General features: G+C 43.1%; 1 protein-coding gene across 1 annotated transcript; it reads right to left on the bottom strand.

Annotated features, from left to right (window-relative positions):
* Positions 1-4,838: 4,838 nt before the first annotated feature.
* Positions 4,839-17,564, bottom strand: Ccdc43 (coiled-coil domain containing 43). Its single transcript, XM_038329042.1, has 5 exons — positions 17,343-17,564; positions 13,953-14,040; positions 11,284-11,416; positions 9,733-9,782; positions 4,839-6,704 (listed from the first exon to the last, which is right to left on the bottom strand). The coding sequence occupies exons 1-5, from the start codon at positions 17,538-17,540 to the stop codon at positions 6,517-6,519; spliced, it is 657 nt and encodes a 218-aa protein (XP_038184970.1). The 5' UTR covers positions 17,541-17,564; the 3' UTR covers positions 4,839-6,516.
* Between the last annotated feature and the right edge of the window lie 4,877 nt (positions 17,565-22,441).

The raw sequence follows: 22,441 nt of genomic DNA, 5'->3' as shown, positions 1-22,441 counted from the left end.
GAAATGCCAGCAGAAGGAAGAGTTAAAAAGCTGATAAGTAAATGGTATCAAGATGTGCTAAAATTTTTAATGAACTTGTTGTCAAACTTTCAGTACATTAATTTTCTTTCAGATTTAAAGTTAATACTTTCAATGAAGTCTAACTTCTATTTAAAAAAAATCTGCTTGGAATGAATCAGATACAGTTTAAAAAGTGAACTCAAAGGTAAAGTTGATTACTCCAGGAGTTCTGAGTAGTCAAAGATAGCAAGTTTATTTAATTAACTATCCTCTACAGCTAAAAATTGCTTAAATCCATTCTTCAGTGCAGGTAAATGCAAATGTGAAATTCTTCTAGGAGATAAGTTTCATTTAGTTCTGCCTTAGTAAGTATAATTCCAAATAATGAGTCTAAGTGACTGTAACCCAATTATGGCTACAGTTTAGTAACCAAGACAAGTTTTGATTGGGATTTAAAGTATTTTCCTTAGTGAAACTGGATATACCTAGGAAACAAGGAAAACAAGGATAAAACCCAATATTCATGTAAAATTTAATATTTAAAATACTACCATATTTATAATTTGAAATCTTAGTGCCTAAGTATATGGAGGGAAATGCATCTGATTCTCCTAAATTAGTGATAAAAGTGCCAGTGTGAAAACCATGGCAAGTTACTGAATATAAAACCTGTTCAAATCATTAGTGTATATTCTTTAAATTTTAATTATACTATCAATTATTAAATATTTCCAATTTCAAAGTATTTAATTGAATCAAAATAAAACATTCCTTTAGCTGGATCTTTTAGACTCGATGCCTAGTAACTAAAATAATGACTCTTGTTTTAATACCCGTAGTTTGCTGTCTTGGATGAGGGTATCACGAAGTTCTAAAATGTATTTTTTAGGTTAATCTTAACTAGTTTTAGTTTTGCCAATTAGTTAGTGTATATTTTGTGTAGTTATGTTCATTTGTTTGCTTCTGTATTTTTTAAAAAGAACACTTGAAAGCTTGGCTTTTTCTGTTTATCATCACTTAATATCTTGTATTAGAACCCGAATAATTTATTCATTAATATGAAATGTTGATATTATGTGCTCAGAAGATCTTGGGTTTTAAAGTTTTCTAGCAATTGAGTTAAACTATAATATAATGTACTGATGAAATTTAATTGAAATATCCTTGACTAGAAACACTGATGTTTTTATGTTAGTGGTTTTTTCTTAGCTTTAGAAATCCTGGTATATATAATAAAAAGAAAGAGTGTAATCACACCAAATAAATTTTCTTTAGATGATGTTCGGAAGAAACTGATTGAGAATGCAGGAGTACTGTAGGGGAGAAAACATTTTGATCACTGATATGCTTAGAACTACCACAATGAATTACACTGAGGGTAGTGAAATAAACTAGACCACTCACCACAGTCACTGCATAGAAAGTGGTTAAGGTTGACATAACACGTGTTGAATGTTATGAAAACAAATATGTACTGAATTTAGTCTCTCAAGAAAAAAATAAATTACTTTGTTGAAAATATTTGGTTTCATTTTTACATTTGTGTTAATTTCTAATGTATTATTTGTCTGAAAAATCACATGAATTTCACTTAGCTGATAAGAGCTATTCTGGTTGGCCGGGCGGTGGTGGTGGCGCACGCCTTTAAATCCCAGCACTCGGGAGGGCAGAGGCAGGGGGATCTCTGTGAGTTTGAGGCCAGCCTGGTCTACAAGAGCTAGCTCCAGGACAGGCTCCAAAGCCACAGAGAAACCCAGTCTCAAAAAAAAAAAAAAAAAAAAAGAAAGAAAGAAAGAAAGAAAGAAAGAAAGAAAGAAAGCAAGCAAGCAAGCAAGCCATTCTGGTTTAAATTTTATTCTTAACACATAAGAATATTGGTAGGTGATTGTGATTCAGATAAGATTCCACTTGACCTCTTTCAAAGATGAAACTTACTTTGCCTTGCTGAATTAAAAAAAAAAAAAACAACTCTAGGGAGACCTTTACAGGACAGTAGTCACAAATGAAATAAATACTGGTCTGTTAAGAAAAACCAAACCCTGTGCTGGGGATGAAGTTCAAATGGATGAATGCTTACAGAGTACACAGGAGACCGACCCTGGGTTGCTCCTGGGCACTATATAAAACATGTGTGGTGCATGCCTGTAATCCAGCATTAGTGGGGTGAGGGCAGGAGGACCAGAAAGTCAAAGCTATCATCAGTGAGCAAAATTTTTAAGGATAGATGTTAGAACTTGAGAGAGTTGGGAGGACAAGGTAGGAGAATCAGAAGTTAAAGACCAGCCTCAGCTAAAGAACAAAAGCCTGCTGGGGCTATCCTGTCACAAGATTTCTGAAATTTTGCGATAGTGGCAGTTTCTATAGTATAGATCAGTCATCCAAAAAGTATTTAAATTACAATTTTTGTTTGTTTGTTTTTCGAGACAGGGTATCTCTATAGCTTTGGATCCTGTCCTGGAACTTGCTCTGTAGACTAGGCTGGTGTTGAACTCACAGCCTGCCTCTGCCTCCCTCAGAACAGTGATTAAAGGCATGTGCCCACGATGCCTGGCTAAATTACATTTTGTAAGAATTTTTTTAATATTACTTATTTATTTATTTATTTATTATGTATACAATATTCTGTGTATATGCCTGCAGGCCAGAAGAGGGCACCAGACCCCATTACAGATGGTTGTGAGCCACCATGTGGTTGCTGGGAATTGAACTCAGGACCTTTGGAAGAGCAGGCAGTGCTCTTACCACTGAGCCATCTCCCCAGCCCTAACTTACATTTCTTAACAGTAGCAAATTTACTGCTATGAAATAGCGATAAAAAAATACGTTATGGTCGAGGGTCAGTCAGCACATGAGGAACTGCGTTAGAGGGTTGCAGCATTACAAAGGTGAGAACCACTGTAAAGATGGCTCTTTCCCTCTGTTTCCTAGCTGTCCTGGAACCTGGCTGTTCCTAATGCTGGTATTACAGGCATGTACCAACCACTAACACACCCTGCTAGATGGTTCTTACATTTTCTAAATTGCAGCTTAAGAAAGTATTTAAAATTATCACACAAAATCTTCAGTGAAACTGGTAAAGGTGATATTCTCTAATGCAAAAGAAGTAAGTTTTTCTTTTTAAACTTGTGTGTAAGTACGCACACACATATGACAACTGTGGATGTAGGATCAGAGGACAAGCTGTGTGTCCGGATGTGGGTCCTGGAGATTAAACTCTCAGGATTGGTAGACATGCCTCATCCAATCAACTGACCTAGCCCATGTTTTTATTTTGTGATGGAGGAGAGTTATCTGTCTATGTTTCTTTCATTGGTTTAATTATAAAGAAACAACTGCCTTGGCCTTAAGAGACAGAAAATGTAGGTAGGTGGAGTAGACAGAACAGATTGTGGGAACAAGGAAGTAAGAGTGGGGGAGACGCTTCAGGCAGTCTCCATAGGGGAGTCTCCATGCTGCTCCTCTCCGAGATGGACGCAGGTTAAGATCTCTCCTGGTAAACCAACCTCGTGGGTGGCTATACAGATTACTAAATATGGGTTAAAGGAAGATGTGAGAATTAACCAATAAGAGGCTGAAACTATGGGCCAGGCAGTGTTTTAAAAAAGAATACAGTTCCGTGTAATTATTTCGGGTGTAAAAGCTAGCTGGCGGCAGGTGGCGGGACACAGCCCCGCCGCTTCCTTCTACAATTTTGCTTTGTTTTTCTTTAAAAGATTTACTTATGTGTATGTCTGTGTGTTAGTAAGCACACATAAACACATAGAATAAATGTTTTTTTTTTAATTAGATGGAGAGATCAAGGAAGACACGACACACAATTTATATGAAGTTATTTGAAAATTACGTTAATCCACCAGGCAGTGGTGGTGCACGCTTTTAATCCCAGCACACAGGAGGCAGAGGCAAGCAGATCTCTGTGCGTTCAAGGCCAGCCTGGTCTACAGAGTTCCAGGACAGGCTCCAAAGCTACACAGAGAAACCCTGTCTCGAAAAACAAAAACAACAAAACAAAAGAGAAAATTAATCATTCTATCCTTTGAATAAGTGGTTACAGAAAAGTTCTGGAGGAATTACTACTATGATTAAAATCCCACTGAGGGCCAGAGAGATGGCTCAGCAGTTAAGAACCCCAGCTACTCTTCAAAGGATTTAGTTCCAGGTTTGATTCCCAGCACCCACAAAGTGGCTCACAGCCACCTGTACTTCCAGTCCCAGGGGATCCCATGCCTTCTTCTGGCCTCCAATAACACTGCACATACTCATGAAGGCAAAACACCCATACACATACGAATAAAAATTTAATTTTTAACTGGGTTGTGGTGGTGCATACCTTTAACACCAGCACTTGGGAAGCAGGTGGATCTCGAGTTCAAGGCCAGCCTGGTCTATAGAGCTAGGACAGTTAAGGCTACACAAAGAAATCCTGTCTCAAAACAAAAAACTAGCAAATTGAAATAAATATCCTTAAGGGATAGATAATCTTGATTCCTTCAGAAGCCAAAATCAAAGTTAGAAGGAAGCCCCAAATAAGGATTACTAAATTAGAACAGGTTCTTTCCCATACTCTTCAGAGCTGTGGCTCACTGCTACCACCACATAAAGGATCAAGACCAGTAGTACCTCAGAGGACTTCAAAGCCAATTTACTCAAGCTCCAAAAAACATGGTAATCCTCTGAGCTAATCTTTACTTCGCAGGAAACTTGCAAACAAATTTAAGGGAGAAGACGTTTCACTTGCAGAGTGTGTCTACAGAGCTGACCAGACGATGAAGACCATTCCCAAGGAACCAACCACACACACCTTTCCACCAGCTGCTGGCAAAAACAAGGCAGACAACTCTGACTTAAATAAGTTTATTTAAAAAAAGGAAAAGGTGGTTATTTTTGCAGTGTCATGGTTGTAGGATAAAGAGGCAGCTTTATCTTCTTAACCATGTTTTTTTTTTTTCTTCTGCACAAAGGTAGTTAATGATACAAAAACAAGTCAGAAGACTTTCTCCAAATGCTAGTAACTACTAGGTTTTATAGGCCACATATGGTCTCAAATCATGAATGTCTTTATTAACCCTTTAAAAATGTAAAAAAACATTTTAGTTTGCCCCATACAAAAAAGGACTGGACCAAACTTGGCCTGGGAGTGGTAGTCTTCTAACCCCTGGTATAAAATATCTACTGTATCACATCAGAGAAATTGTTCTGAGGGTTTAGATAGCTGTTGCCTAAAGTCAAGTAAAGAAGGACCTTGTTTACAGTTGGATGCAGCTGTGGCAGAAGTAGAATTGGAGAGTTTCTGCTCACCCTCGACTCTCCCAGTTTTTCCACTCATAAGTTTGTTAACCACCAACTATATATACTTAAGTATCTTGTTAGCAAAATTTCCAGTGTTTCTCTCTAGAGTAATTCCTTCAGTTTCTCTAAACCAGGAATTATTAGGTCTTAATACCCATGTTGCAGGTGTGTACAACCTGTGGCTGAGGATAGCTGTAAATTCAGCCTAATACAAAATCATAAACTTACTTTAAAAACATGATTTTTTTTTGCAAGTTTTAAAAAAAGTCATGCCACGTCAAAAGGCTGGACATGCCTGCAAAATAAATCAAGATTAAAATCAAGAAGGGATTCAAGGGAACTCATGATTTATCTAGCTAACAATGATAAACTTATACCCCAAACTGACACATCCTTCTTAAAGCCACAGACTATATGAAAAGTATGTAGCTCTCTATTTTAAAAGATATTTGATTCTCCCATAGGTTAAGGTTTTCTTCAGTATTGGGGATCAATCCCAGGGCCTTATATGCAAAGTAGGCACTCAACACAGCTAGAGCTTGAGCCCAAGTTGACACATCAAAAAATAAATAAAAAGTTCTTAGATCTATCACACCCCAAATACCCACCTTCCACTTTCCTATTTGATGTCATACACAGTCTGGATCTAGGGCTCTTCGTTAGTTACTTCAGCCATAAACTACTGCTACTACAAGCCAGGTGCAGCCATTTATGCCCAAATCTTAAAGCCGAGAAACTCAAGCTCAAGGTCAGTCTAGACTATGGAATTTAAAATTCAAATTTAAAATTCAAATAAAAAACCCACTACATTTTAAATTTCAAATAAAAAACCCACTACGTTTTGAGACAAATATTGCCTCAGGAGCATTTTTTTTTTAAATCTCAGAAGGAATGGTCATGTTTCCTTCAGGATGTTCACTTTCTGAATCTGGCTAATTATACAAAGTGAGGGAAGACCTTTTTTTTAAAAACAAGCCAGAAGAGCACAGGGTTTCAGTACTAAAATAGAAAGGTTACCCTAATTCCAGATCTTTGGTAAGGATACTATAATTGATTGCCCACACTACCAAAACATGGCACATTTTGTAATTACAAGTGATTGTGGTTTTCCTTTTAAACATGTAAACACGGGGGAAGCCTTAGGAAATGCTGGGAAATGCATTAGTCTCAGTCTCTTAAATAGACAGACGCACAATTCCTGGGTGGAAGGAACGGAGTGGGCTGAGGTTATCGCTTGCGTTCCCCTCTCTGTGTCCTTTTCTTTTCCTTCTCCTTGCGCTCCTGCTTGGCTAGTTTGTCCTTCTCCCGCTGCAGCCTGTCCTGTTCCTTCTTCCTTTGGGACTCGTCCCGAAGCGAGTCTCGTTCCAATTTCCGAGCATTGAGAACATCTTCCACATTGGTGTTTCGGAAAAGAACTACCAGTGAGTTAAGGGATTAAGGTACACATTCCACAAGCAACAATCCTGCAGTTTCAGTCTGGATGCTCCTTCTCTACACACCGAGTCCTAAATGCACTCGGGGCATTCCTAGTAAAAAATAGGATCTTTGATTTGGGTTCAGTGATCATAAGCACTTGCTCTAGCAGAGGTTCAGTCCCAGACAGTGGCTCATTCCCATAAATAACTCTAGTTCCAGGGGATTTAGTGCCCTCTTCTGGCCTCTGTGGGCACTAGACATGAGGTGTGTGCGCAGGCAAAGCAAACATATGATAGGGGGAAAAAGAATCCTTGGTTTGATGGGAACTCCTAAAGGAAAACAAAAAACAAAAAACAAAAAACCTCTCATTTGGGCTGGGCAGTGGTGGCGAACGCCTTTAATCCCAGCACTCAGGAGGCAGAGGCAGGCGGATTCTTTGGTCTACAAAATGAGTTCCATGGGAGCTGGAGAGATGGCTCAGTGGTTAAGAGCAGAGACTGCTCTTCCAGAGAGGACCTGGGTTCAATTTCCAGCAACAATATGGTGGCTCACTACTGTCTATAATTCCAGTTCCAGGGAACCTGACACCCATGGCAAAACACCAGTGCACATAAAACTGAGTTTCAGGACAATCAGAGCTGTTTCACAGAGAAACCCTGTCTCAAAAAACCAAAACAGCAGCAATAACAAAACCTCATTTGGACAACTAAACCTGAACTTTAAAATATTTTATAAAAATGTACTTCATTAACAGGGAGGTCTAAAAAATACAAATAAAGTTCATACTTAGAAATAACGTCAATTCATTTAAAAATGTCACTCCAAGCTAAGTGCAAACAGTATTCCAGAATACTGTTTGGCTGCTGAGCCCATGGAAGTCAATAGAGTATCACTGGGTGGAAAATGCTTATGCATGTGGCACTATTAAAATGCTTTCAAGTAATTAAGGTTTATTCTTATTGAATTTTGTTAATTTGGCCTTTTCTAGATTAGCGTTTAAGTGAAAAACATGTTATATTGTCAACACTGAACTTATGAGACATGAAATAAATAAGTTTAACAAAAGTGAGAAAACAGCCAAAAATTTTATTCCTTACTTCTTTTAACTTTAAGAACAAAATATCAAGAACTGGAGAGATGGCTCAGCAGTTAAGAGCACTGGCTGCTCTTTCAAAGGACTGGGGTTCCATTCCCAGAATCCACAAGTGGTTCACAACCATCTGTAACTCCAGTTCTAGGGGATCTGATGCACTCTTTTGACCTCTGGGGGCAACAAGCACACACATGATGCACATACATACATGCAGGCACTAAAAAGATAAAACATTCCAGGCAATATCCTTTATACTCTTGAAACATGACTTTTTTCTAGATTAGGCTACAAAAGTCTCAGGCTGAGAAGAGAGCTCAGCAACAGAGCACTTACCTAAGCATACCCAGGGCCTTGGGGTCAAACCCTCACACCAAAACTGAACCCCTGAGACAATATCTGATAGCCCCATTATAAGCCCTCACCTGGGAGGTGAATTTCTAAATTTACCTTCTTAGGAACATCTCAGAGTGACCTGCTAGTGGGGACCTTCCTCAACACGCATTTCAATAATGATCATATTTTGAGCTTCAAATATTTAGTATCTTGAGTTCTCCTTCCAATGACGAGGTCTTTGAGAGTAAAGAGAAAATTTAAACATTTTAATTTCCCCTCCCCAGTCCTGGGCAACAGACCTCTGTGATGTGGGATTTCCCTCTGTATGCTGTGATTACCATTAATGAATAAAGAAACTGCTTTGCACTTATAGCAGGGCAGAACTTAGGTAGGCGGGAAAAACTAAACTGAATGCTGGGAGATAGACAGGTGGAGTCAGAGAGAAGCCGTGGAACCACCAGAGATAGACACTGGGAACTTTACCCCGTAAGCCACAGCCATGTTGCAATATACAGATTAATAAAAATGGGTTAAATTAATATGTAAGAGTTAGCCAAAGCTGGGCGGTGGTGGTGCACGCCTTTAATCCCAGCACTCGGGAGGCAAAGGCAGGCGGATCTCTGAGTTCGAGGTCAGCCTGGTCTACAAGAGCTAGTTCCAGGACAGACTCTAGAAACTACAGGGAAACCCTGTCTTGAAAAACACCAAAAAAAAAAAAAAAAAAAAAAAAAGAGCCAATAAGAAGCTAGAGCTAATGGGCCAAGCAGTGATTTAATTAATGCAGTTTCTATACGATTATTTCAGGTCTAAGCTAGCTGGGCAGCCAGGAACCAACAAGCGGCCCCTCCTACAATAGCTCTGGGGAATCTAGCTTTTATTTTTCTCTTGGAAATCCTTCTAGGTAGGTGTGGTGGCTCATGCCCTACAAGAGGTAAAGGCAATTCAAGAACAGCCTCTGAGAGAGCCAGTTTGAGTTTAGCATGGGCTAAAAGAAACTCTTGTCTCAAAAAACAAAAGCCAAGCCAGGTGAGATCTAGTGTGCCATGATTTTAATCCCAGTACTTGGGGAGGCAGAGATGGGAGATCTCTGAGAGGTCATGGCCAGGCTGGTCTACAGAGCGAGTTCCAGACCATCCAAGACCACACAGAGACTCTGTCTCAAAAACCAAAACCAAAACGCAGCAAAAAGCCAGGTGTGGTGGTGCATTCCTTTAAGCATAGCACTCAAGAGATAGAAGCAGGCAGATCTCCAGAGTTCCAGGCCAGCCAGGACTACATAGTATGACCCCATCTCACAAACAAACAGAACATCCCGCCACCCCCTTTGGTGGGTGTTAACACATGCTTTTAATGACACACTTGCGGAGGTGGAACCAGAGACTAGGAATTCAAAGTCATCCTAGCAAGCTGGAGACTAGCACCTAGCATGTGTTAACTTGTTTTCTGTGTTACAGTGTATGTAAGTTGACTAAGCAGGGCTGTGCTAGGCATGGGGCTCCCAATACTGGCAAAGACACGACCTACAGCAGTGACAGTAAAATGACCAACTGACCTCCAGGACCTTGGAGAAAAATGAGGAGAATGGACAAAGAGAAGGATACGTTTGTCAGAACCGATGTTTGCTGTCGGATCATCTTTCTCATCTGCTTCGGTGAGTGACGTTAAGGAAAACCAGGTTGAGAAAGTCCTCACAACATCCCAAATTGAGTTTGCAGCAGACACGGGTAAGAGAAGCAAGCAGAATGCAGTGAGGAGGGGGTCACAGGTGTGAAGGTAAACCCCAGAGAGCCATTTCTGAAAACCCTAATTTGAGGGGGAGATGTCTCAAGCTTCTACAAGACCCCTCCTAGAGCTAAAAGGAAGGTCAGGTGATCTAGAAGACACTACATTAATATTACCTAAAAGCAGGGGTGAGACAGACTCTGAGACAGCACAGTTTCCAACATTCGGGAGGTGGAGGCACAAAGATCAGGGTTTCAGTTCCCACCCGGGCTGCATGAGAACACGCAGCACACATGTGTACAAACATGTAACTCTTGGAGCCTCTAGGAACTTTCCAGAAGTCCACAGCCATAGATTCTTATCTTGAGCCTACTTTAGATCAGAAACTCAGGAAATGACCAGAAATCTGTGTTTTAACCTCAGGAGAGAGACCTCATACTTCGAAAGCCTTTTTTGGAAGCCAGGTGTGGTGACGCCACCTCGGAAGCTCAGTGGCGGAAGGCAGAGTTAGGTGGATCTTTGTGACTTTGAGGCTAGCCCAATCTACACAATGAGACTCTATGTCCAAAAAGGTTATTTTTGGAAGAAAGGGAAGCGTGGTGCTAGATTGGTGCACAAAAGTATCCGTGATGGGTCATCTTGGCTGTCGATGACAGGAGCTGGGGTCATCACGGACACAAACCTCTGGGATGTCTGTGACGCTGGAGACACTGTTCCCTGGGCTTGTCCCAGACTGAATAAAAGGAAAGACTGGTTCACAGCAACACTGATTTCTCTCTCGCCCTCCTGACTGGCTGCAACGTGACACAGCTGCCGCCTGCTCCTGCCACCATGCCTTCCCCGCCATGATGGAGGGCATCAGTTCAAACTGTAAGCCAAAATAACCATTGCCTCATTTCTTCTTTGTATTTGGTGACAGCAGTAAGAAAAGTAACTAATGCAATGTCACACAGGTGCAAGGACCCACAGCAGCTTCTTACTCTAGGAATAATACTAAACAGTCCATTAAAGGCATTGTCTTACACTGAACTTTTCTTGAGATATATCAATTATGTGTTGGAAAATATAAGTTCCATGTCAAACTATTTAACATCATTTTGTTTTTGGGTTTTTGTTTTGTTTTAGTCTTTTGACATAGGGTTTCTTTGTGTAGCCTTGGCTGTCCTAGAACTCATTCTGCACACCAGGGCTGGCCTTGAACTCACAGAGATCCGCGTGCCTCTGCCTCCAGAGTGCTGGGGATTAAACACATGTGCCGCCATTGCCCAACCCAACAACACTTCTTAACCCACAAAGGCCCAGGATCACTGCCATTTTGAAAGTGAAAACTAAGCTAGAAGATGGGGGTTGGACTTCTTAGGAGTGACACAGACTGTCCGACATTCTTAGCATGAGCCTCGGGAAATGGTGCTGAGCCCCAAAAAGGATATTCCTCTTCGTCTGTCACATCGGCAACTGGGCCAGCAGGCGGCTTTCCTCTGCCTCTCCTCTTCTGAACCATCCTGGGCTTCACCACGATCTGTGCTTGCTTCTCAATCAAGGTGGCGATGGCCTGAACCTCATCTGCAAGGCGGACGGAAGGAGACACGAGGAGAGCGTAAGAGTGAAGACAGGCCCCCAAATCACTAACCCGCCCCCAGTCAGTGCTGGCCTCGGAGGACGCGAAGTCATCCAGAGACAAGGTGAAGACAGGCCCCCAAATCACCAACCCCCACCACTCAGTGCTGGTCTCTGAGGACACGAAGTCATCCACAGAAAGAAGGGAAAGCTACCCAGGCTTCAGGGCTTCTCAGACATGGTTTGGATTAATGTTTCTTACTGGGGTTGTGTGTGCACTGATGTCTAGAGGACAACTGTGGGGAGCCAGTTCCCTCCTTTCCGGGGGCCCCCAGGGAGGGACTTGGGACACCAGACTTTTGTACTAGGCACCTTTTACTTGTTGACCCAGCTCACCTGCCCTAGAGGAACTTTTTAAGAACACCAATGCCTGGGGCTAGAGATGGCTCAGTGCTGAGAGTGCATACTGTTCTTGCAGAGGACCCGAGCGCAGTTCCCAGAACCCACATGAGATGTCTTACAGGCACCTGGAGCTGCAGCCTGAGGAGCTCCAGTGCCTCTGTGGGCCTCCACTCACACGTGCACACCCAACACACATACACAGTAAAATAAAGAGGCTTATCTTAAAAAAACAGCTTTCAATTCCACGGTTTTTTAAAAAAATACTACTTATTTTATGTGCATTGGTGTTTTTACCTGCATGTATGTCTGTGTGAGGGTGTCAGATTCCCTTGAACTGGAGTTAAAGACAGCTGTGAGCTGTCATGTGGGTGCTGAAAATTGAACCCAGCTCCTCTAGAAGAGCAGCCAGTGCTCTTAACCACTGAGCCATCTCCCAGCCCTTAATACCATGCCTTTAATTACAACAAAACAAACCAAGACAACAAAACACAAATATCTGGGGCCCAAACCAAGTTATATCATGTGATCCTATTGTATATTCAAGACCTAGAACTAAATGTGTATAATTTTTTTCCCCGAGAACAGGGTTTCCCGTGTAGCTTTAGATGTCCTGGAACTCACTCTGAAGACCAGGCTGGCCTTGAACTCACAGAGATCAGCCTGCCTTAATAGTGGTATAATTTAGATTAGATTCTACTCAAGTTTAGCTTCTATGTTTTGAGTTCTCTGTAGACTAATTTATCATCCTAATGAACATATAAACCCATTTCTCTCTCTCTCTCTCTCTCTCTCTCTCTCTCTCTCTCTCTCTCTCTCTCTCTCTCTTCTCCCTTCTCTCTCTCTTCTCTCTCTTCTCCCTTCCTCCCTCCCTCCCTCCCTCTTTGGTTTTTTTTTTTTTTTTTTTTTGAGACAGGGTTTCTCTGTAGCTTTGGAGCCTGTCCTGGAACTAGCTCTTATAGACCAGGCTGGTCTTAAACTCACAGAGATCCGCCTGCCTCTGCCTCCCGAGTGCTGGGATTAAAGGTGTGCGCCACTACCGCCTGGCTCCTCTTTTATTTTCAAGGGTGAAGGATTCAGCCAAATGAAGCAGAAGCTGAACCATAAATTATGCTATGTAATGAGAATATGAAAAAGGTGGATGAGCCTGTGGCATGGCTCAGTGGGTGAAGACTCCAGCCTTTAAGACCATTGTCAACTTGAGTCTGGAAGACTATAGCTGACCCTGTATGTGTGATGCAAATCTACTAGGGGCATAGGATGGGAGGAAAATAAAGACCGGAAAGATACAGGGATTGTGATGCATACCTGTAGCACGGAGAAGGTGGAGGTAAAAAGAGTTAGCAATTCAAGGCAAGCAAGGGCTACATAAAGAGTTTCCGGGCATACTGGGCAGTGGTGGCGCACACCTATAATCTCAGTACTCAGGAGGCAGAAGCAGGTAGATTTCTGAGCTCAAGACCAGCCTGGTCTACAGAGTGAGTTCCAGGACAGCCAGGACTGTTACACAGATAAACCCTGTCTCAAAAAACCAAAAAAGTTCCAGGCAAACATGGGCTATAAACAATGAGACACTGCTTCAAAACCACAAGGAAAGAAACACACACCTACACCACAACGAAGACTGTGGTCAGGGCGGACTGGAAAGACACAAAGGGAAATCCAGGGTTAGTAAAACCTTAAAGCGAGTCTCTGAGTGTTTGCAAATTATCTTCAGAAGAGTGAGTACTCAAAGAAAATGAAACTTTCGCTCCTTAACAACGATATAGGAATAGGCCCTGGGAATTGGGTCCAAAACAGTAACTGAGACTAGCAAGATGGCTTGGTGAGGAGAGGGCCGTCCTCATGGCCTGAATTCCATCCTTACGACCCACAAGATGGAAAGACAGATTCAAATCCTGAAAGTTGTCCTGACCCTCATACAACCTCAGGAACACACACACACACACACACACACACACGCACACGCACGCACGCACACACACACGCGTGCGCGCACGCGCACACACACACACACACGCACGCACGCACCACACACACGCGTGCGCGCACGCGCACACACACACACACACACGCACGCACGCCAACACACCACAGGGCACAGAGAAGGATAAATGTTTCTAAGAAGAAAGGCCAATGCTACCTTCTTTTTTCACTTTGGTGATGACATTTTGCGTTTGTGACCATCGTTCCACAATTTCCTTACATATATCAAGGAGGGAATCTTCTTCCTAGTGGGAAAAGCACACAGTTAATTCCTGACAAGCCTTCAAAACCAACAGCAAGCCAAGGCAGCCATGTGCGGAACACTGCTCTCCCCACTGGGCACAAGAGGAAACCCAAGGACAGCTTAGGCCCCAGAAGAGTGTGCTCGTCAGAGTAATTTTGTTGTTGTTGTTTTGTTTTGAGACAGGATTTCTCTGTAGCTTTGGAGCCTGTCCTGGAACTAGCTCTTGTAGACCACGCTGGGTTTCGAACTCACAGAGATCCGCCTGCCTCTGCCTCCTGAGTTACCTCCCAAGTGCTGAGGTAACACACACTGTCGTCAGGACACCAAAGATTTCAGCTCCCATAACACGACATCCTGATGATCTTACCTGAAGCTGCAGCCCTCCCTTCACACCTGACCATTTACAGCATACCCCCTACCCCCACGTGCCCTTCAGATCTAGATCTCACCAGGCCTGTGACTGTGTTTATGCTGTGGGATGATTAGATTACACCAGTCTTACTTCATCACCTATAGTACTAACACGGGACTGCAACTTAGCGGCAAAGGCTCTCCTTTCTCCTTCTGGAAGAGCACTCCACAATGCCAGCGGTTTTTATTTTGTTCCCCCAAGCACTTCAGCAGTGTCAGGGAGAAAGTAATTCCATGGATTAAAAAAAAATACACATATGATATGTGAGTCAATCATTCAGCACAAGCAGCACTTGAGAGAAAAAAACAGGAAAAGTGGGGGAAGTTTCTATTTACTCCTGATTGTATACTACCTTGATCTTACCTCAAGTTCTCGCTAACAAACTCCCTAATCCCTAACAGCAAATCCATTTTGTTTTCTCCAAGAATGAGATTCTGCAAAAAGTCAAGGGCCTCTGGCATTACAAGCAGTCAAAACAGAACCAAGCATGTAAAATACTCTCTGCAGAAGCCATATTCTCTGTAGGATGCTCTCAGTTGCTTCATCCCAAGGACTCTTGCCCCACTACAATTCCTGGCATTCTACCAGAGACAGTTTATATACAGGTGGGCTTTCAGAAAACGATGAGAAAATTACACGAGATGTGAATTTGGCAGGGGGGGAAATCACAGTTAAACGATTTTTGTCTTCTGCAGTTTATACAGAGGAAGCGAAGAACCAAATAAGTGTCTTGATAATGCTGCCTCTTCTACCAAGAGTCTAGAACAATCACTTACTTCTCCTTAGCAACAGACACAGACTCCATCGCTATCACCATGGAAAATACTAAGTCTCAAACTCAACTTATTCCCGGAGCCCTTACAAACCTCACAGTTGGAAATACACCCCAAAGTCCTTGCCTCTTATTCTTCCTTCTTACAATCTGCAATTCAGGGTCGAAGGAAAGAACTTACCCTGCTGCATTCCCCACTGAACCTCCAACTCCAAGCTGCCTCCCAAGCTGCGTTAGCTCTTTTCCATTTATAGACCAAGGGTTTCTTGCCAGTGGGAGCAGGGACAGCTGCACTGTTTTTATTTCCAGCAAGTTCTCATCAATGGGCTGGACCTTCAGGGTGGTGTCTCCAGCATGAGCCCCTTATCCAAAAATTACTTTTCGGGTTGAAAACCCAAAACTCTGCCTTCTATCTGTCTATATAAAGGGATGGACATGCATATTTATATCTATGCTCACAACACCCTTTGATTCTTAGTGTCTTTGAATATTGACTTTAAGGACAACAGACGAACCCATTCTCCAAACCTGCTCATTGTGATAGACACCAGAGAGCAAAGGCTCTGATGAGCTGGAGACTCCCATAGTAACAGTTAGGTTTTCAAGAGCTCCCCTAAACCTTGTGTGAGAGCAACAATTTCTGTGGGACTTAGTGAAGACACAGCAAATTTTACTTTAGAGCTGATGGTATTTATTCATTTATTAGATTTTTATTTATTTTGTTTTATATATTATAGGTGTTTCACCTGCATGTATATCTGTGTACCTCATGTGTGCCTGTTACCCATAGAGGTCAGAAGAGGGCATCTGGTTCCCTGAAACTAGAATTACAGATGATTGTGAGCCACCCTGTGGGTGCTGGGAATGGGACTCAGGTCCTTTGTAAGAGTGTCAAGTGCTCTTACCCACTGAGCCATCTCTCCAGCCCCCAAGGCAATTATATTAAAAGAAAAGACTGCAGGACAGTCACGGACAACACAGGTAGGGGATCTAATCTATGCATCCAATCTAATTAGTTGTCCTTGTTGGAATGAACTCCACACAAATGATCAGATTAAAAAAGTGGGCATCTTGGCCACCTGATACATAAACACTTTGAAGTACAAATTTCTACATGAGTGAGTCTGCCTGTTTTGTTTTCCCAGGGTCTCACTTTGTTTTATTTATTTATTTATTTGTTGAGACAGGGTTTCTCTGTAACTTTGGAGTCTGTCCTGGAACTCGTTCTGTAGACCAGGTTGGTCTTGAACTCACAGAGATCCGCCTGCCTCTGCCTCCCGAGTGCTGGGATTAAAGTCGTACATCACCACTGCCCAGATAGGATCTTATTTTGTAAGCCCAAAATTGGCCTCCAACTTGCTGTCCTCCCCAGCGCTGGGATAACAGACATGCATCCAGGCACACGTGGCATGAATCTGCTTTTGGATTTTTGAGACAGTGTTTCTCTGTGCTCTGGCTGTCCTGAACTCTCTATATAGAACACAAAAATGGCCTGCCTCTGCCACCTGAGAGCTGGGATTAAAGGCGTGCACCACCACGCCCTGTCCATGAATCTGCTTCTAAGAAGCTAAATGCTTTATCTGCTTTTCCAGCCTGTCTCATCGCGCTGCCCCACCCAACACCCATCAATAATTACTGAATTTCCAAATACTGCTTATCATGAAAAGATCTTCACTACCAAGCTTACCTTTTGAAGATTCATCTCTGAAACAGGAGCCAAGAGGGAACTTCCTACTGGCTTTTGTCACGGGACAGGCCTAATACTACCCCCTAATGGGCAGCTATCTCAAGAGCAAACTGCAAACTGAAGGGAATGGAACTGTTTGACGTTTATGATCAAACTGACACACATCTCAGTGACTTCAGAACACTCTCCAGTCACACCCAAAGGCACCCCAGGGAGCATTGCTGCCAGGAAAACAGAATCCCATTCCTCTCCACGCACCTGCAACCTTCAGGCTTCCCAAAAATCTGGGCTGGGGAGCAGCAACCCACTTCCCCCCCGATAAACCCACTAAGCCTTCGTGACAGCAACGGGAGAAGAGAGCTGTGAAGTATGCCAGAGGTTCCTACAGGTCTCGGTGAGGTTGATGGAATGTGCCCGGACTACTCTACTCACCAGGAAAGCAGAGAGGATACCTTGCAGGGCGTCCAGCTTCTCTTCCTCCTCCTCCTCCCGCAGGACACCAAGGATGTAAGCGCCATAAACGGCTCGGTCCACTCCCAGCGCCTCCAACCGTCCGTCCAACCAGGACCCAAACCCCCCGCCATCGCCTTCACCGAGGACTGCCGGGGCCACTTCGCTGGGCGCCGCCATGCTGGGGATAGGGTCCTGCCGGACCCGGAGGTGCCTACCGCAGTGCCTGACGGGTCGCGCCACTGGCCACAGCGCGCATGCCTGGAGAGGGAGCCTCCACCGCCCAGCACGCCCGGCGCAGAGAGCGATCCGGGAGAGCGCGCACCGGCCGCCCAGGTCTCGTGGTGAATCCCCGGTCGCAGGGTTTCCCCGGACCGCCGGCACGTGAGTTTTTACGGACTGGTTAGAGTTGGCAACGATCAGATCCGGCGTCATGGTCAGCTGTGCGACGGAGAGCTCAGAAGACCGGCGCTCGCCAGGGATTCCAGCACTTCTGCTGCGCTTCGGCGAGCCCTGGTGGGATGTGAAGCCAGGATGCCCAGCGAGTCTTGTGCCCCGAATACCTCCGTCGCTACTATTTCCTAACCTCCCTCTCTGAAAACCCAAATTCCAGAAGACGGTCTCTGACTCAATCGCCGTGCGGAGACCCATAGAACAGCAGCCAAAGTCATTGCTTTCACGCTTTGCTCCCATGTTTCCACAGAAATATCTTTGTTTGTTTTGGTTTTTCGAGACAGGGTTTCTCTGTGTATTTTTGGCTGTCCCGGAAGGAACTCACTTTTTTTTTTTTTTTTTAGACCAGGCTGGCCTCGAACCCAGATTCCCCAGATTCGCCTGCTTCTGCCTTCCAAGTGTGGGAATTAAAGGCGTGCGCCACCACTTCCGGCACACAAATTTATTATTATTTATTTATTATTATTATTATTATTATTATTATTATTATTATTATGTATACAATATAGTGTCTGTGTGTATTTCTGTAGGCCAGAAGAGGGCACCAGACCCCATTACAGATGGTTGTGAGCCACCATGTGGTTGCTGGGAATTGAACTCAGGACCTCTGGAAGAGCAGGCAGTGCTCTTAACCTCTGAGACATCTCTCCAGCCCCCCACAGGGATGTCTTTAAAAGAATGTCTTAGAGTTTCTAATTGTTGGGAGAAAGACACTATCACCGAAAGCAACTTGGGAAGAAAAGGATGTATTTCTGCTTCCACTCTTAGGTCCTACTCCCATCACTGAGGGGAAGGCACAGGAACTTGAAAGCAGGAGTCTTAGAACGTCGATGCTCAGTGGCTTGTTCCTCGTGCTTTGTTCTTAAACCATCCACGAGACACCTGCCCAGGAGTGACACCCCCACAATAGGTTGGGTCCTCCTACGGCCATCATTAATCAAGAAAATGCCGCACAGGCCTATTTTGTAGGGGACACTTTCTCAATTGAAGTTCCCTCTTCCCAAATGACTCATAGGTCAAGTTGGCAGGCAATAAGTAGCCAGCACAAGGAACTTATTTTGTCTTCTGCCAGGCACTGTGCTAAAGACGTTTTCATGATGTACCTGTTGCGAACTTTCCAACAACCCTGCGAGGATAGTATATTTTGTGTTTAATTAAAAGGTAAGGACATGCAGGCGGTGGTGGCACACTACTTTAATCCCAGCACTCAGGAGGCAGAGGCAGACAGATTTCTAGAGTTTGAGGCCAGCCTGGTCTACAGAGCGAATTCCAGGACAGCCAGGGCTCCACAAAGAAATCCTGTCTTGAAAAAAAAAAAAATCAAAAAACAAACAAAAAAGGATAACGAAACTATACTCAGTCAGAAAGAACCTAACCAGGGGACAGAGCTCAACCAGTAGAATCACCACGTGCTTCGGCTTATGCAGAATACCATCTCTGGCCTGAAATGAATTACTATGAGTTATTATGCCCAAACTACAGAGGAGGAGGCTATGCAGAGACCTAGTCCAACTGTTTCCTTCACTGATACTTAACTAAATGCATTCACTGTCACTGTTGCAAGACTGAAAATTCAAAGATGATTGTTGCAAAGTCTGTTCTCAGGGCCAATCAGTCCCATGAAAATAGGTGCTTATAGAAATAAGGACAATTTTAATGGCATAATTCTTCATTTACGTGTATGGGTGTTTTGCCTGCACGTATGACTGCATGTGGTCTGTGCCTGATGCCCTTGTGGAGGCCAGGAGGGAGTGGGTAGGTCCCTGAAGCAGATGTTTGTGAACCACCATGTGAATGCTGCGAATCAAACCTGGGGTCCTCTGGAAGAGCAGCAAGTGCCCTGAGCACAACTGAGCCATCTGTCCAGCTCAGAGATAAATGCTTTTTTTTTGGGGCGGGGGGGTTGTTTATATGGTGCTGGTGGTATTGAGACAGGGTCCTTGCTATGTATCCAGACTTGCCTGGGACTTAATATGTTTTTTGTTTTGTTTTGTTTTGTCATGAACTTGTAAAACTGTGTCTCTGCCTCCCAAGTGCTAGTTGGATAAGTGTTTTGATAAGGGTGTGGCAGGAATCTCTAAGCCATAGGTTAATGCTGCTTGTGGGTGTGCAATGGAACGGGAGTTGGGAGAATTGAGGAATCCAGGAATACTTCTCAACAGTGATGGGACTTTAACATTCTTGGAAAATGAGTAAGAGAATCAGGCATGATAGCATCTCTAATCCAAGATCGTGAGGCCAGACCAGTCTAACTATGGTACAGGAAACTATGAAAGACTTGCTAGGATATCTCTAGAGATCCCAGTAGCTCAAATAAAAAGGGTTTAAACTGGCAACATCCAAGAGAAATTGGAGAGGGTAAAGGGATTGATTGTAAAGAGCCTTTTCAAAGAATTCTGTGCTCTTTGTAGTATTAGGATAGAGTAGATGAATAGGCACAAAATGGAATACCACAATACAAATGTAGAAATAGAGAGTTTTATAGGTTTTTAGTCTCGTAGCTTCTGAAAGCTCTGTAAGAGCATGACATTAAAGCTAGGTGTAGTCATGCACGAATTTAATCCCAGCATATGGAAGACAGGTGCAGGCGGATCTCTGTGAGTTCAGGTCAGCCTGGGTCTACATACTGAGTTCCAGCCAGAGCTACATAGTGCAACCCTGTTTCAGGGGGGCGGGAAAAGAAAAGAAAGAATATGGCATTAAAATGTTGGTCCCCAAAGTCTCATTCTTTTACATGTCCCCCAGATAGACTTTTTTCTTCTTTGGACACTGAGGGTTGAATCCAGGGCCCTCATATGTGGTAAGCACTTGCTTTTCATCCTAATGACAGACACTCCTGATTCAGTAACTGTTTTATAAGCAGGTGGATCTTTATCAGTAAGTAGCCACCTCACTGAAGCATAGTGTGAGGCCAATGTCAAGCCCTAAGTCAGGGCAGCACCACATTTTCAAGCAACAGAAGCTGGGAGTGATGGTGCCTGCTCCCGATCCCAGCACTTGGCAGGTGGGGGCAGAAATCAGCTCAAGGTCAGCATGAGCTCCCTAAGACTTCCTTAAAAAAAATGGTTGGCCAGAAAACAAAGAAGCAGCCTCTTTACAACAAATTGGCGCTCCACATAAAACCTGAGGGGGTGCTTGGAAAAGAATTCTAGGACACACACACAAAAAAAAACTTTGGGGCTTTGCTTGCTGGAGTTCCTGTTGACAGTGGGTAAACCATGAGGAAGAAGACAGGAGGAAGGGACCTGTATTCATTGTGTTTGTCAAGGCCAACACAGCTCAGGTCAGTCTGTGAGTTCTCTGACACTGATGTAACCCAGGTGAACAAGCTGATCAGGTATGCTCAACAGGATTGCAATTAGTATGGCCTTAAGATACCAACAAAACGGAAACACCAACTGAGGCCAGCTCTTCACCAGGAAAAAAAAAAAAAGTAAAGACATTTACCACTTCTCTCCCTTTATTTTTGGAAGGTGTGTGCAGTGCATATGAGTCTATCCTCACAAGTGCACACATGAGCCTACTTTTGTGAGTGTGCACATGTGTGTGGAGACCGGAAATTGATGTTGAGCATCTCTCTTGCTCTATGGGTTTCCAGTTTATTTTGTGTTTTAAGATTTATTTTGAATTTTACGTTTCTGTGTGTGGGTATGTCTGTGCAGGTGCCTCAGAGACATTGGGCTCCCTGGAGCTGGAGCTACAGGCAGTTAGGAGCCTCTCGGTGTGTGCTGAGAATCAAATGTGGGTCCTCTGTGAGAGCAGTACATGCTCTTAACCACAAAACATCTCTTCGGGTACCCAGCTTACTTCTCCCTGATCCCAGAGCAATTGGCTAGGTTGACTGGCTATTTTGGGATCAGCATGTGAAATCAGAAGTTTCTTACCTCCCGTCTGATCTCAAAAAACCCCACAGCCGCTTCCCAAATAATTGACTGGGAAGCTTAATATTACTTATAAATGTCTGTTGGTAGCTCAGGCTTGTTACTAGCCAACTCTTATTCTTAAATTAATCCATATTTCTATCTACGCTTTGCCACGTGGCTTGGTACCTTTTATCAGTATATCATCCTCATCTTGCTTCTCTGCATTTGCCCACAACTCTCCACCCTTCCTGTTCCCAGAATTCTCCTTAGTTTGGTCACCTTAACTCTACTTCCTGCCTGCCTACTGACAAGTCAGCATTTTATTAAATCAGTTCAAGTGACAAATTTTTACAGTGTACAGCATTTCCCCCTGTTTGTCTAATTAAAAAGGAAGGTTTTAATTTTAACAAAGTAAGATTATATACAACAAAACAGTTTAATAACATATTAAATGTCATATTCTGTAGGTCTTTGAAGTGTTTGAAGATTACCTGCCTATCTGAAATATATTTCTGTATGACTTTGAAAATATATCTAACATGACTATAAATTTGATTATTATATATGACTATTAATATGTATTTTTAATTATACATTAATTTTTAAAATGAGCTGCGTAAACATAATACCCTAAACAAGAGTAAACATCCACATACAGTATAATAAATTAAATTTAAATTTGTATCAATAAATCAAATCTATATCAATGTAAGATATATAAAATTTATAGTTGTTTTTTGGGTTAAAGTAGAGTCAATAATTTAC

This window comes from Arvicola amphibius, chromosome 4, assembly GCF_903992535.2.
Source record: "Arvicola amphibius chromosome 4, mArvAmp1.2, whole genome shotgun sequence".
Taxonomy (NCBI): Eukaryota; Metazoa; Chordata; class Mammalia; order Rodentia; family Cricetidae; genus Arvicola; species Arvicola amphibius.
The sequence above is the reverse complement of the archived record's forward strand: the minus strand, read 5'-3'. Positions and strand labels throughout refer to the sequence as shown.

Bases quoted from the DNA above. Each gene is read 5' to 3' on its own strand.
- Ccdc43 (XM_038329042.1), bottom strand. From the start codon at position 17,540: ATGGCGGCGCCCAGCGAAGTGGCCCCGGCAGTCCTCGGTGAAGGCGAT. The intron at 14,041-17,342 runs GTGAGTAGAGTA...TTTTCCCACTAG, and splicing joins GTATCCTCTCTGCTTTCCTG to GAAGAAGATTCCCTCCTTGA. The intron at 6,705-9,732 runs GTATCCTTCTCT...ACTCACTGGTAG, and splicing joins AAACATCGGTTCTGACAAAC to TTCTTTTCCGAAACACCAAT.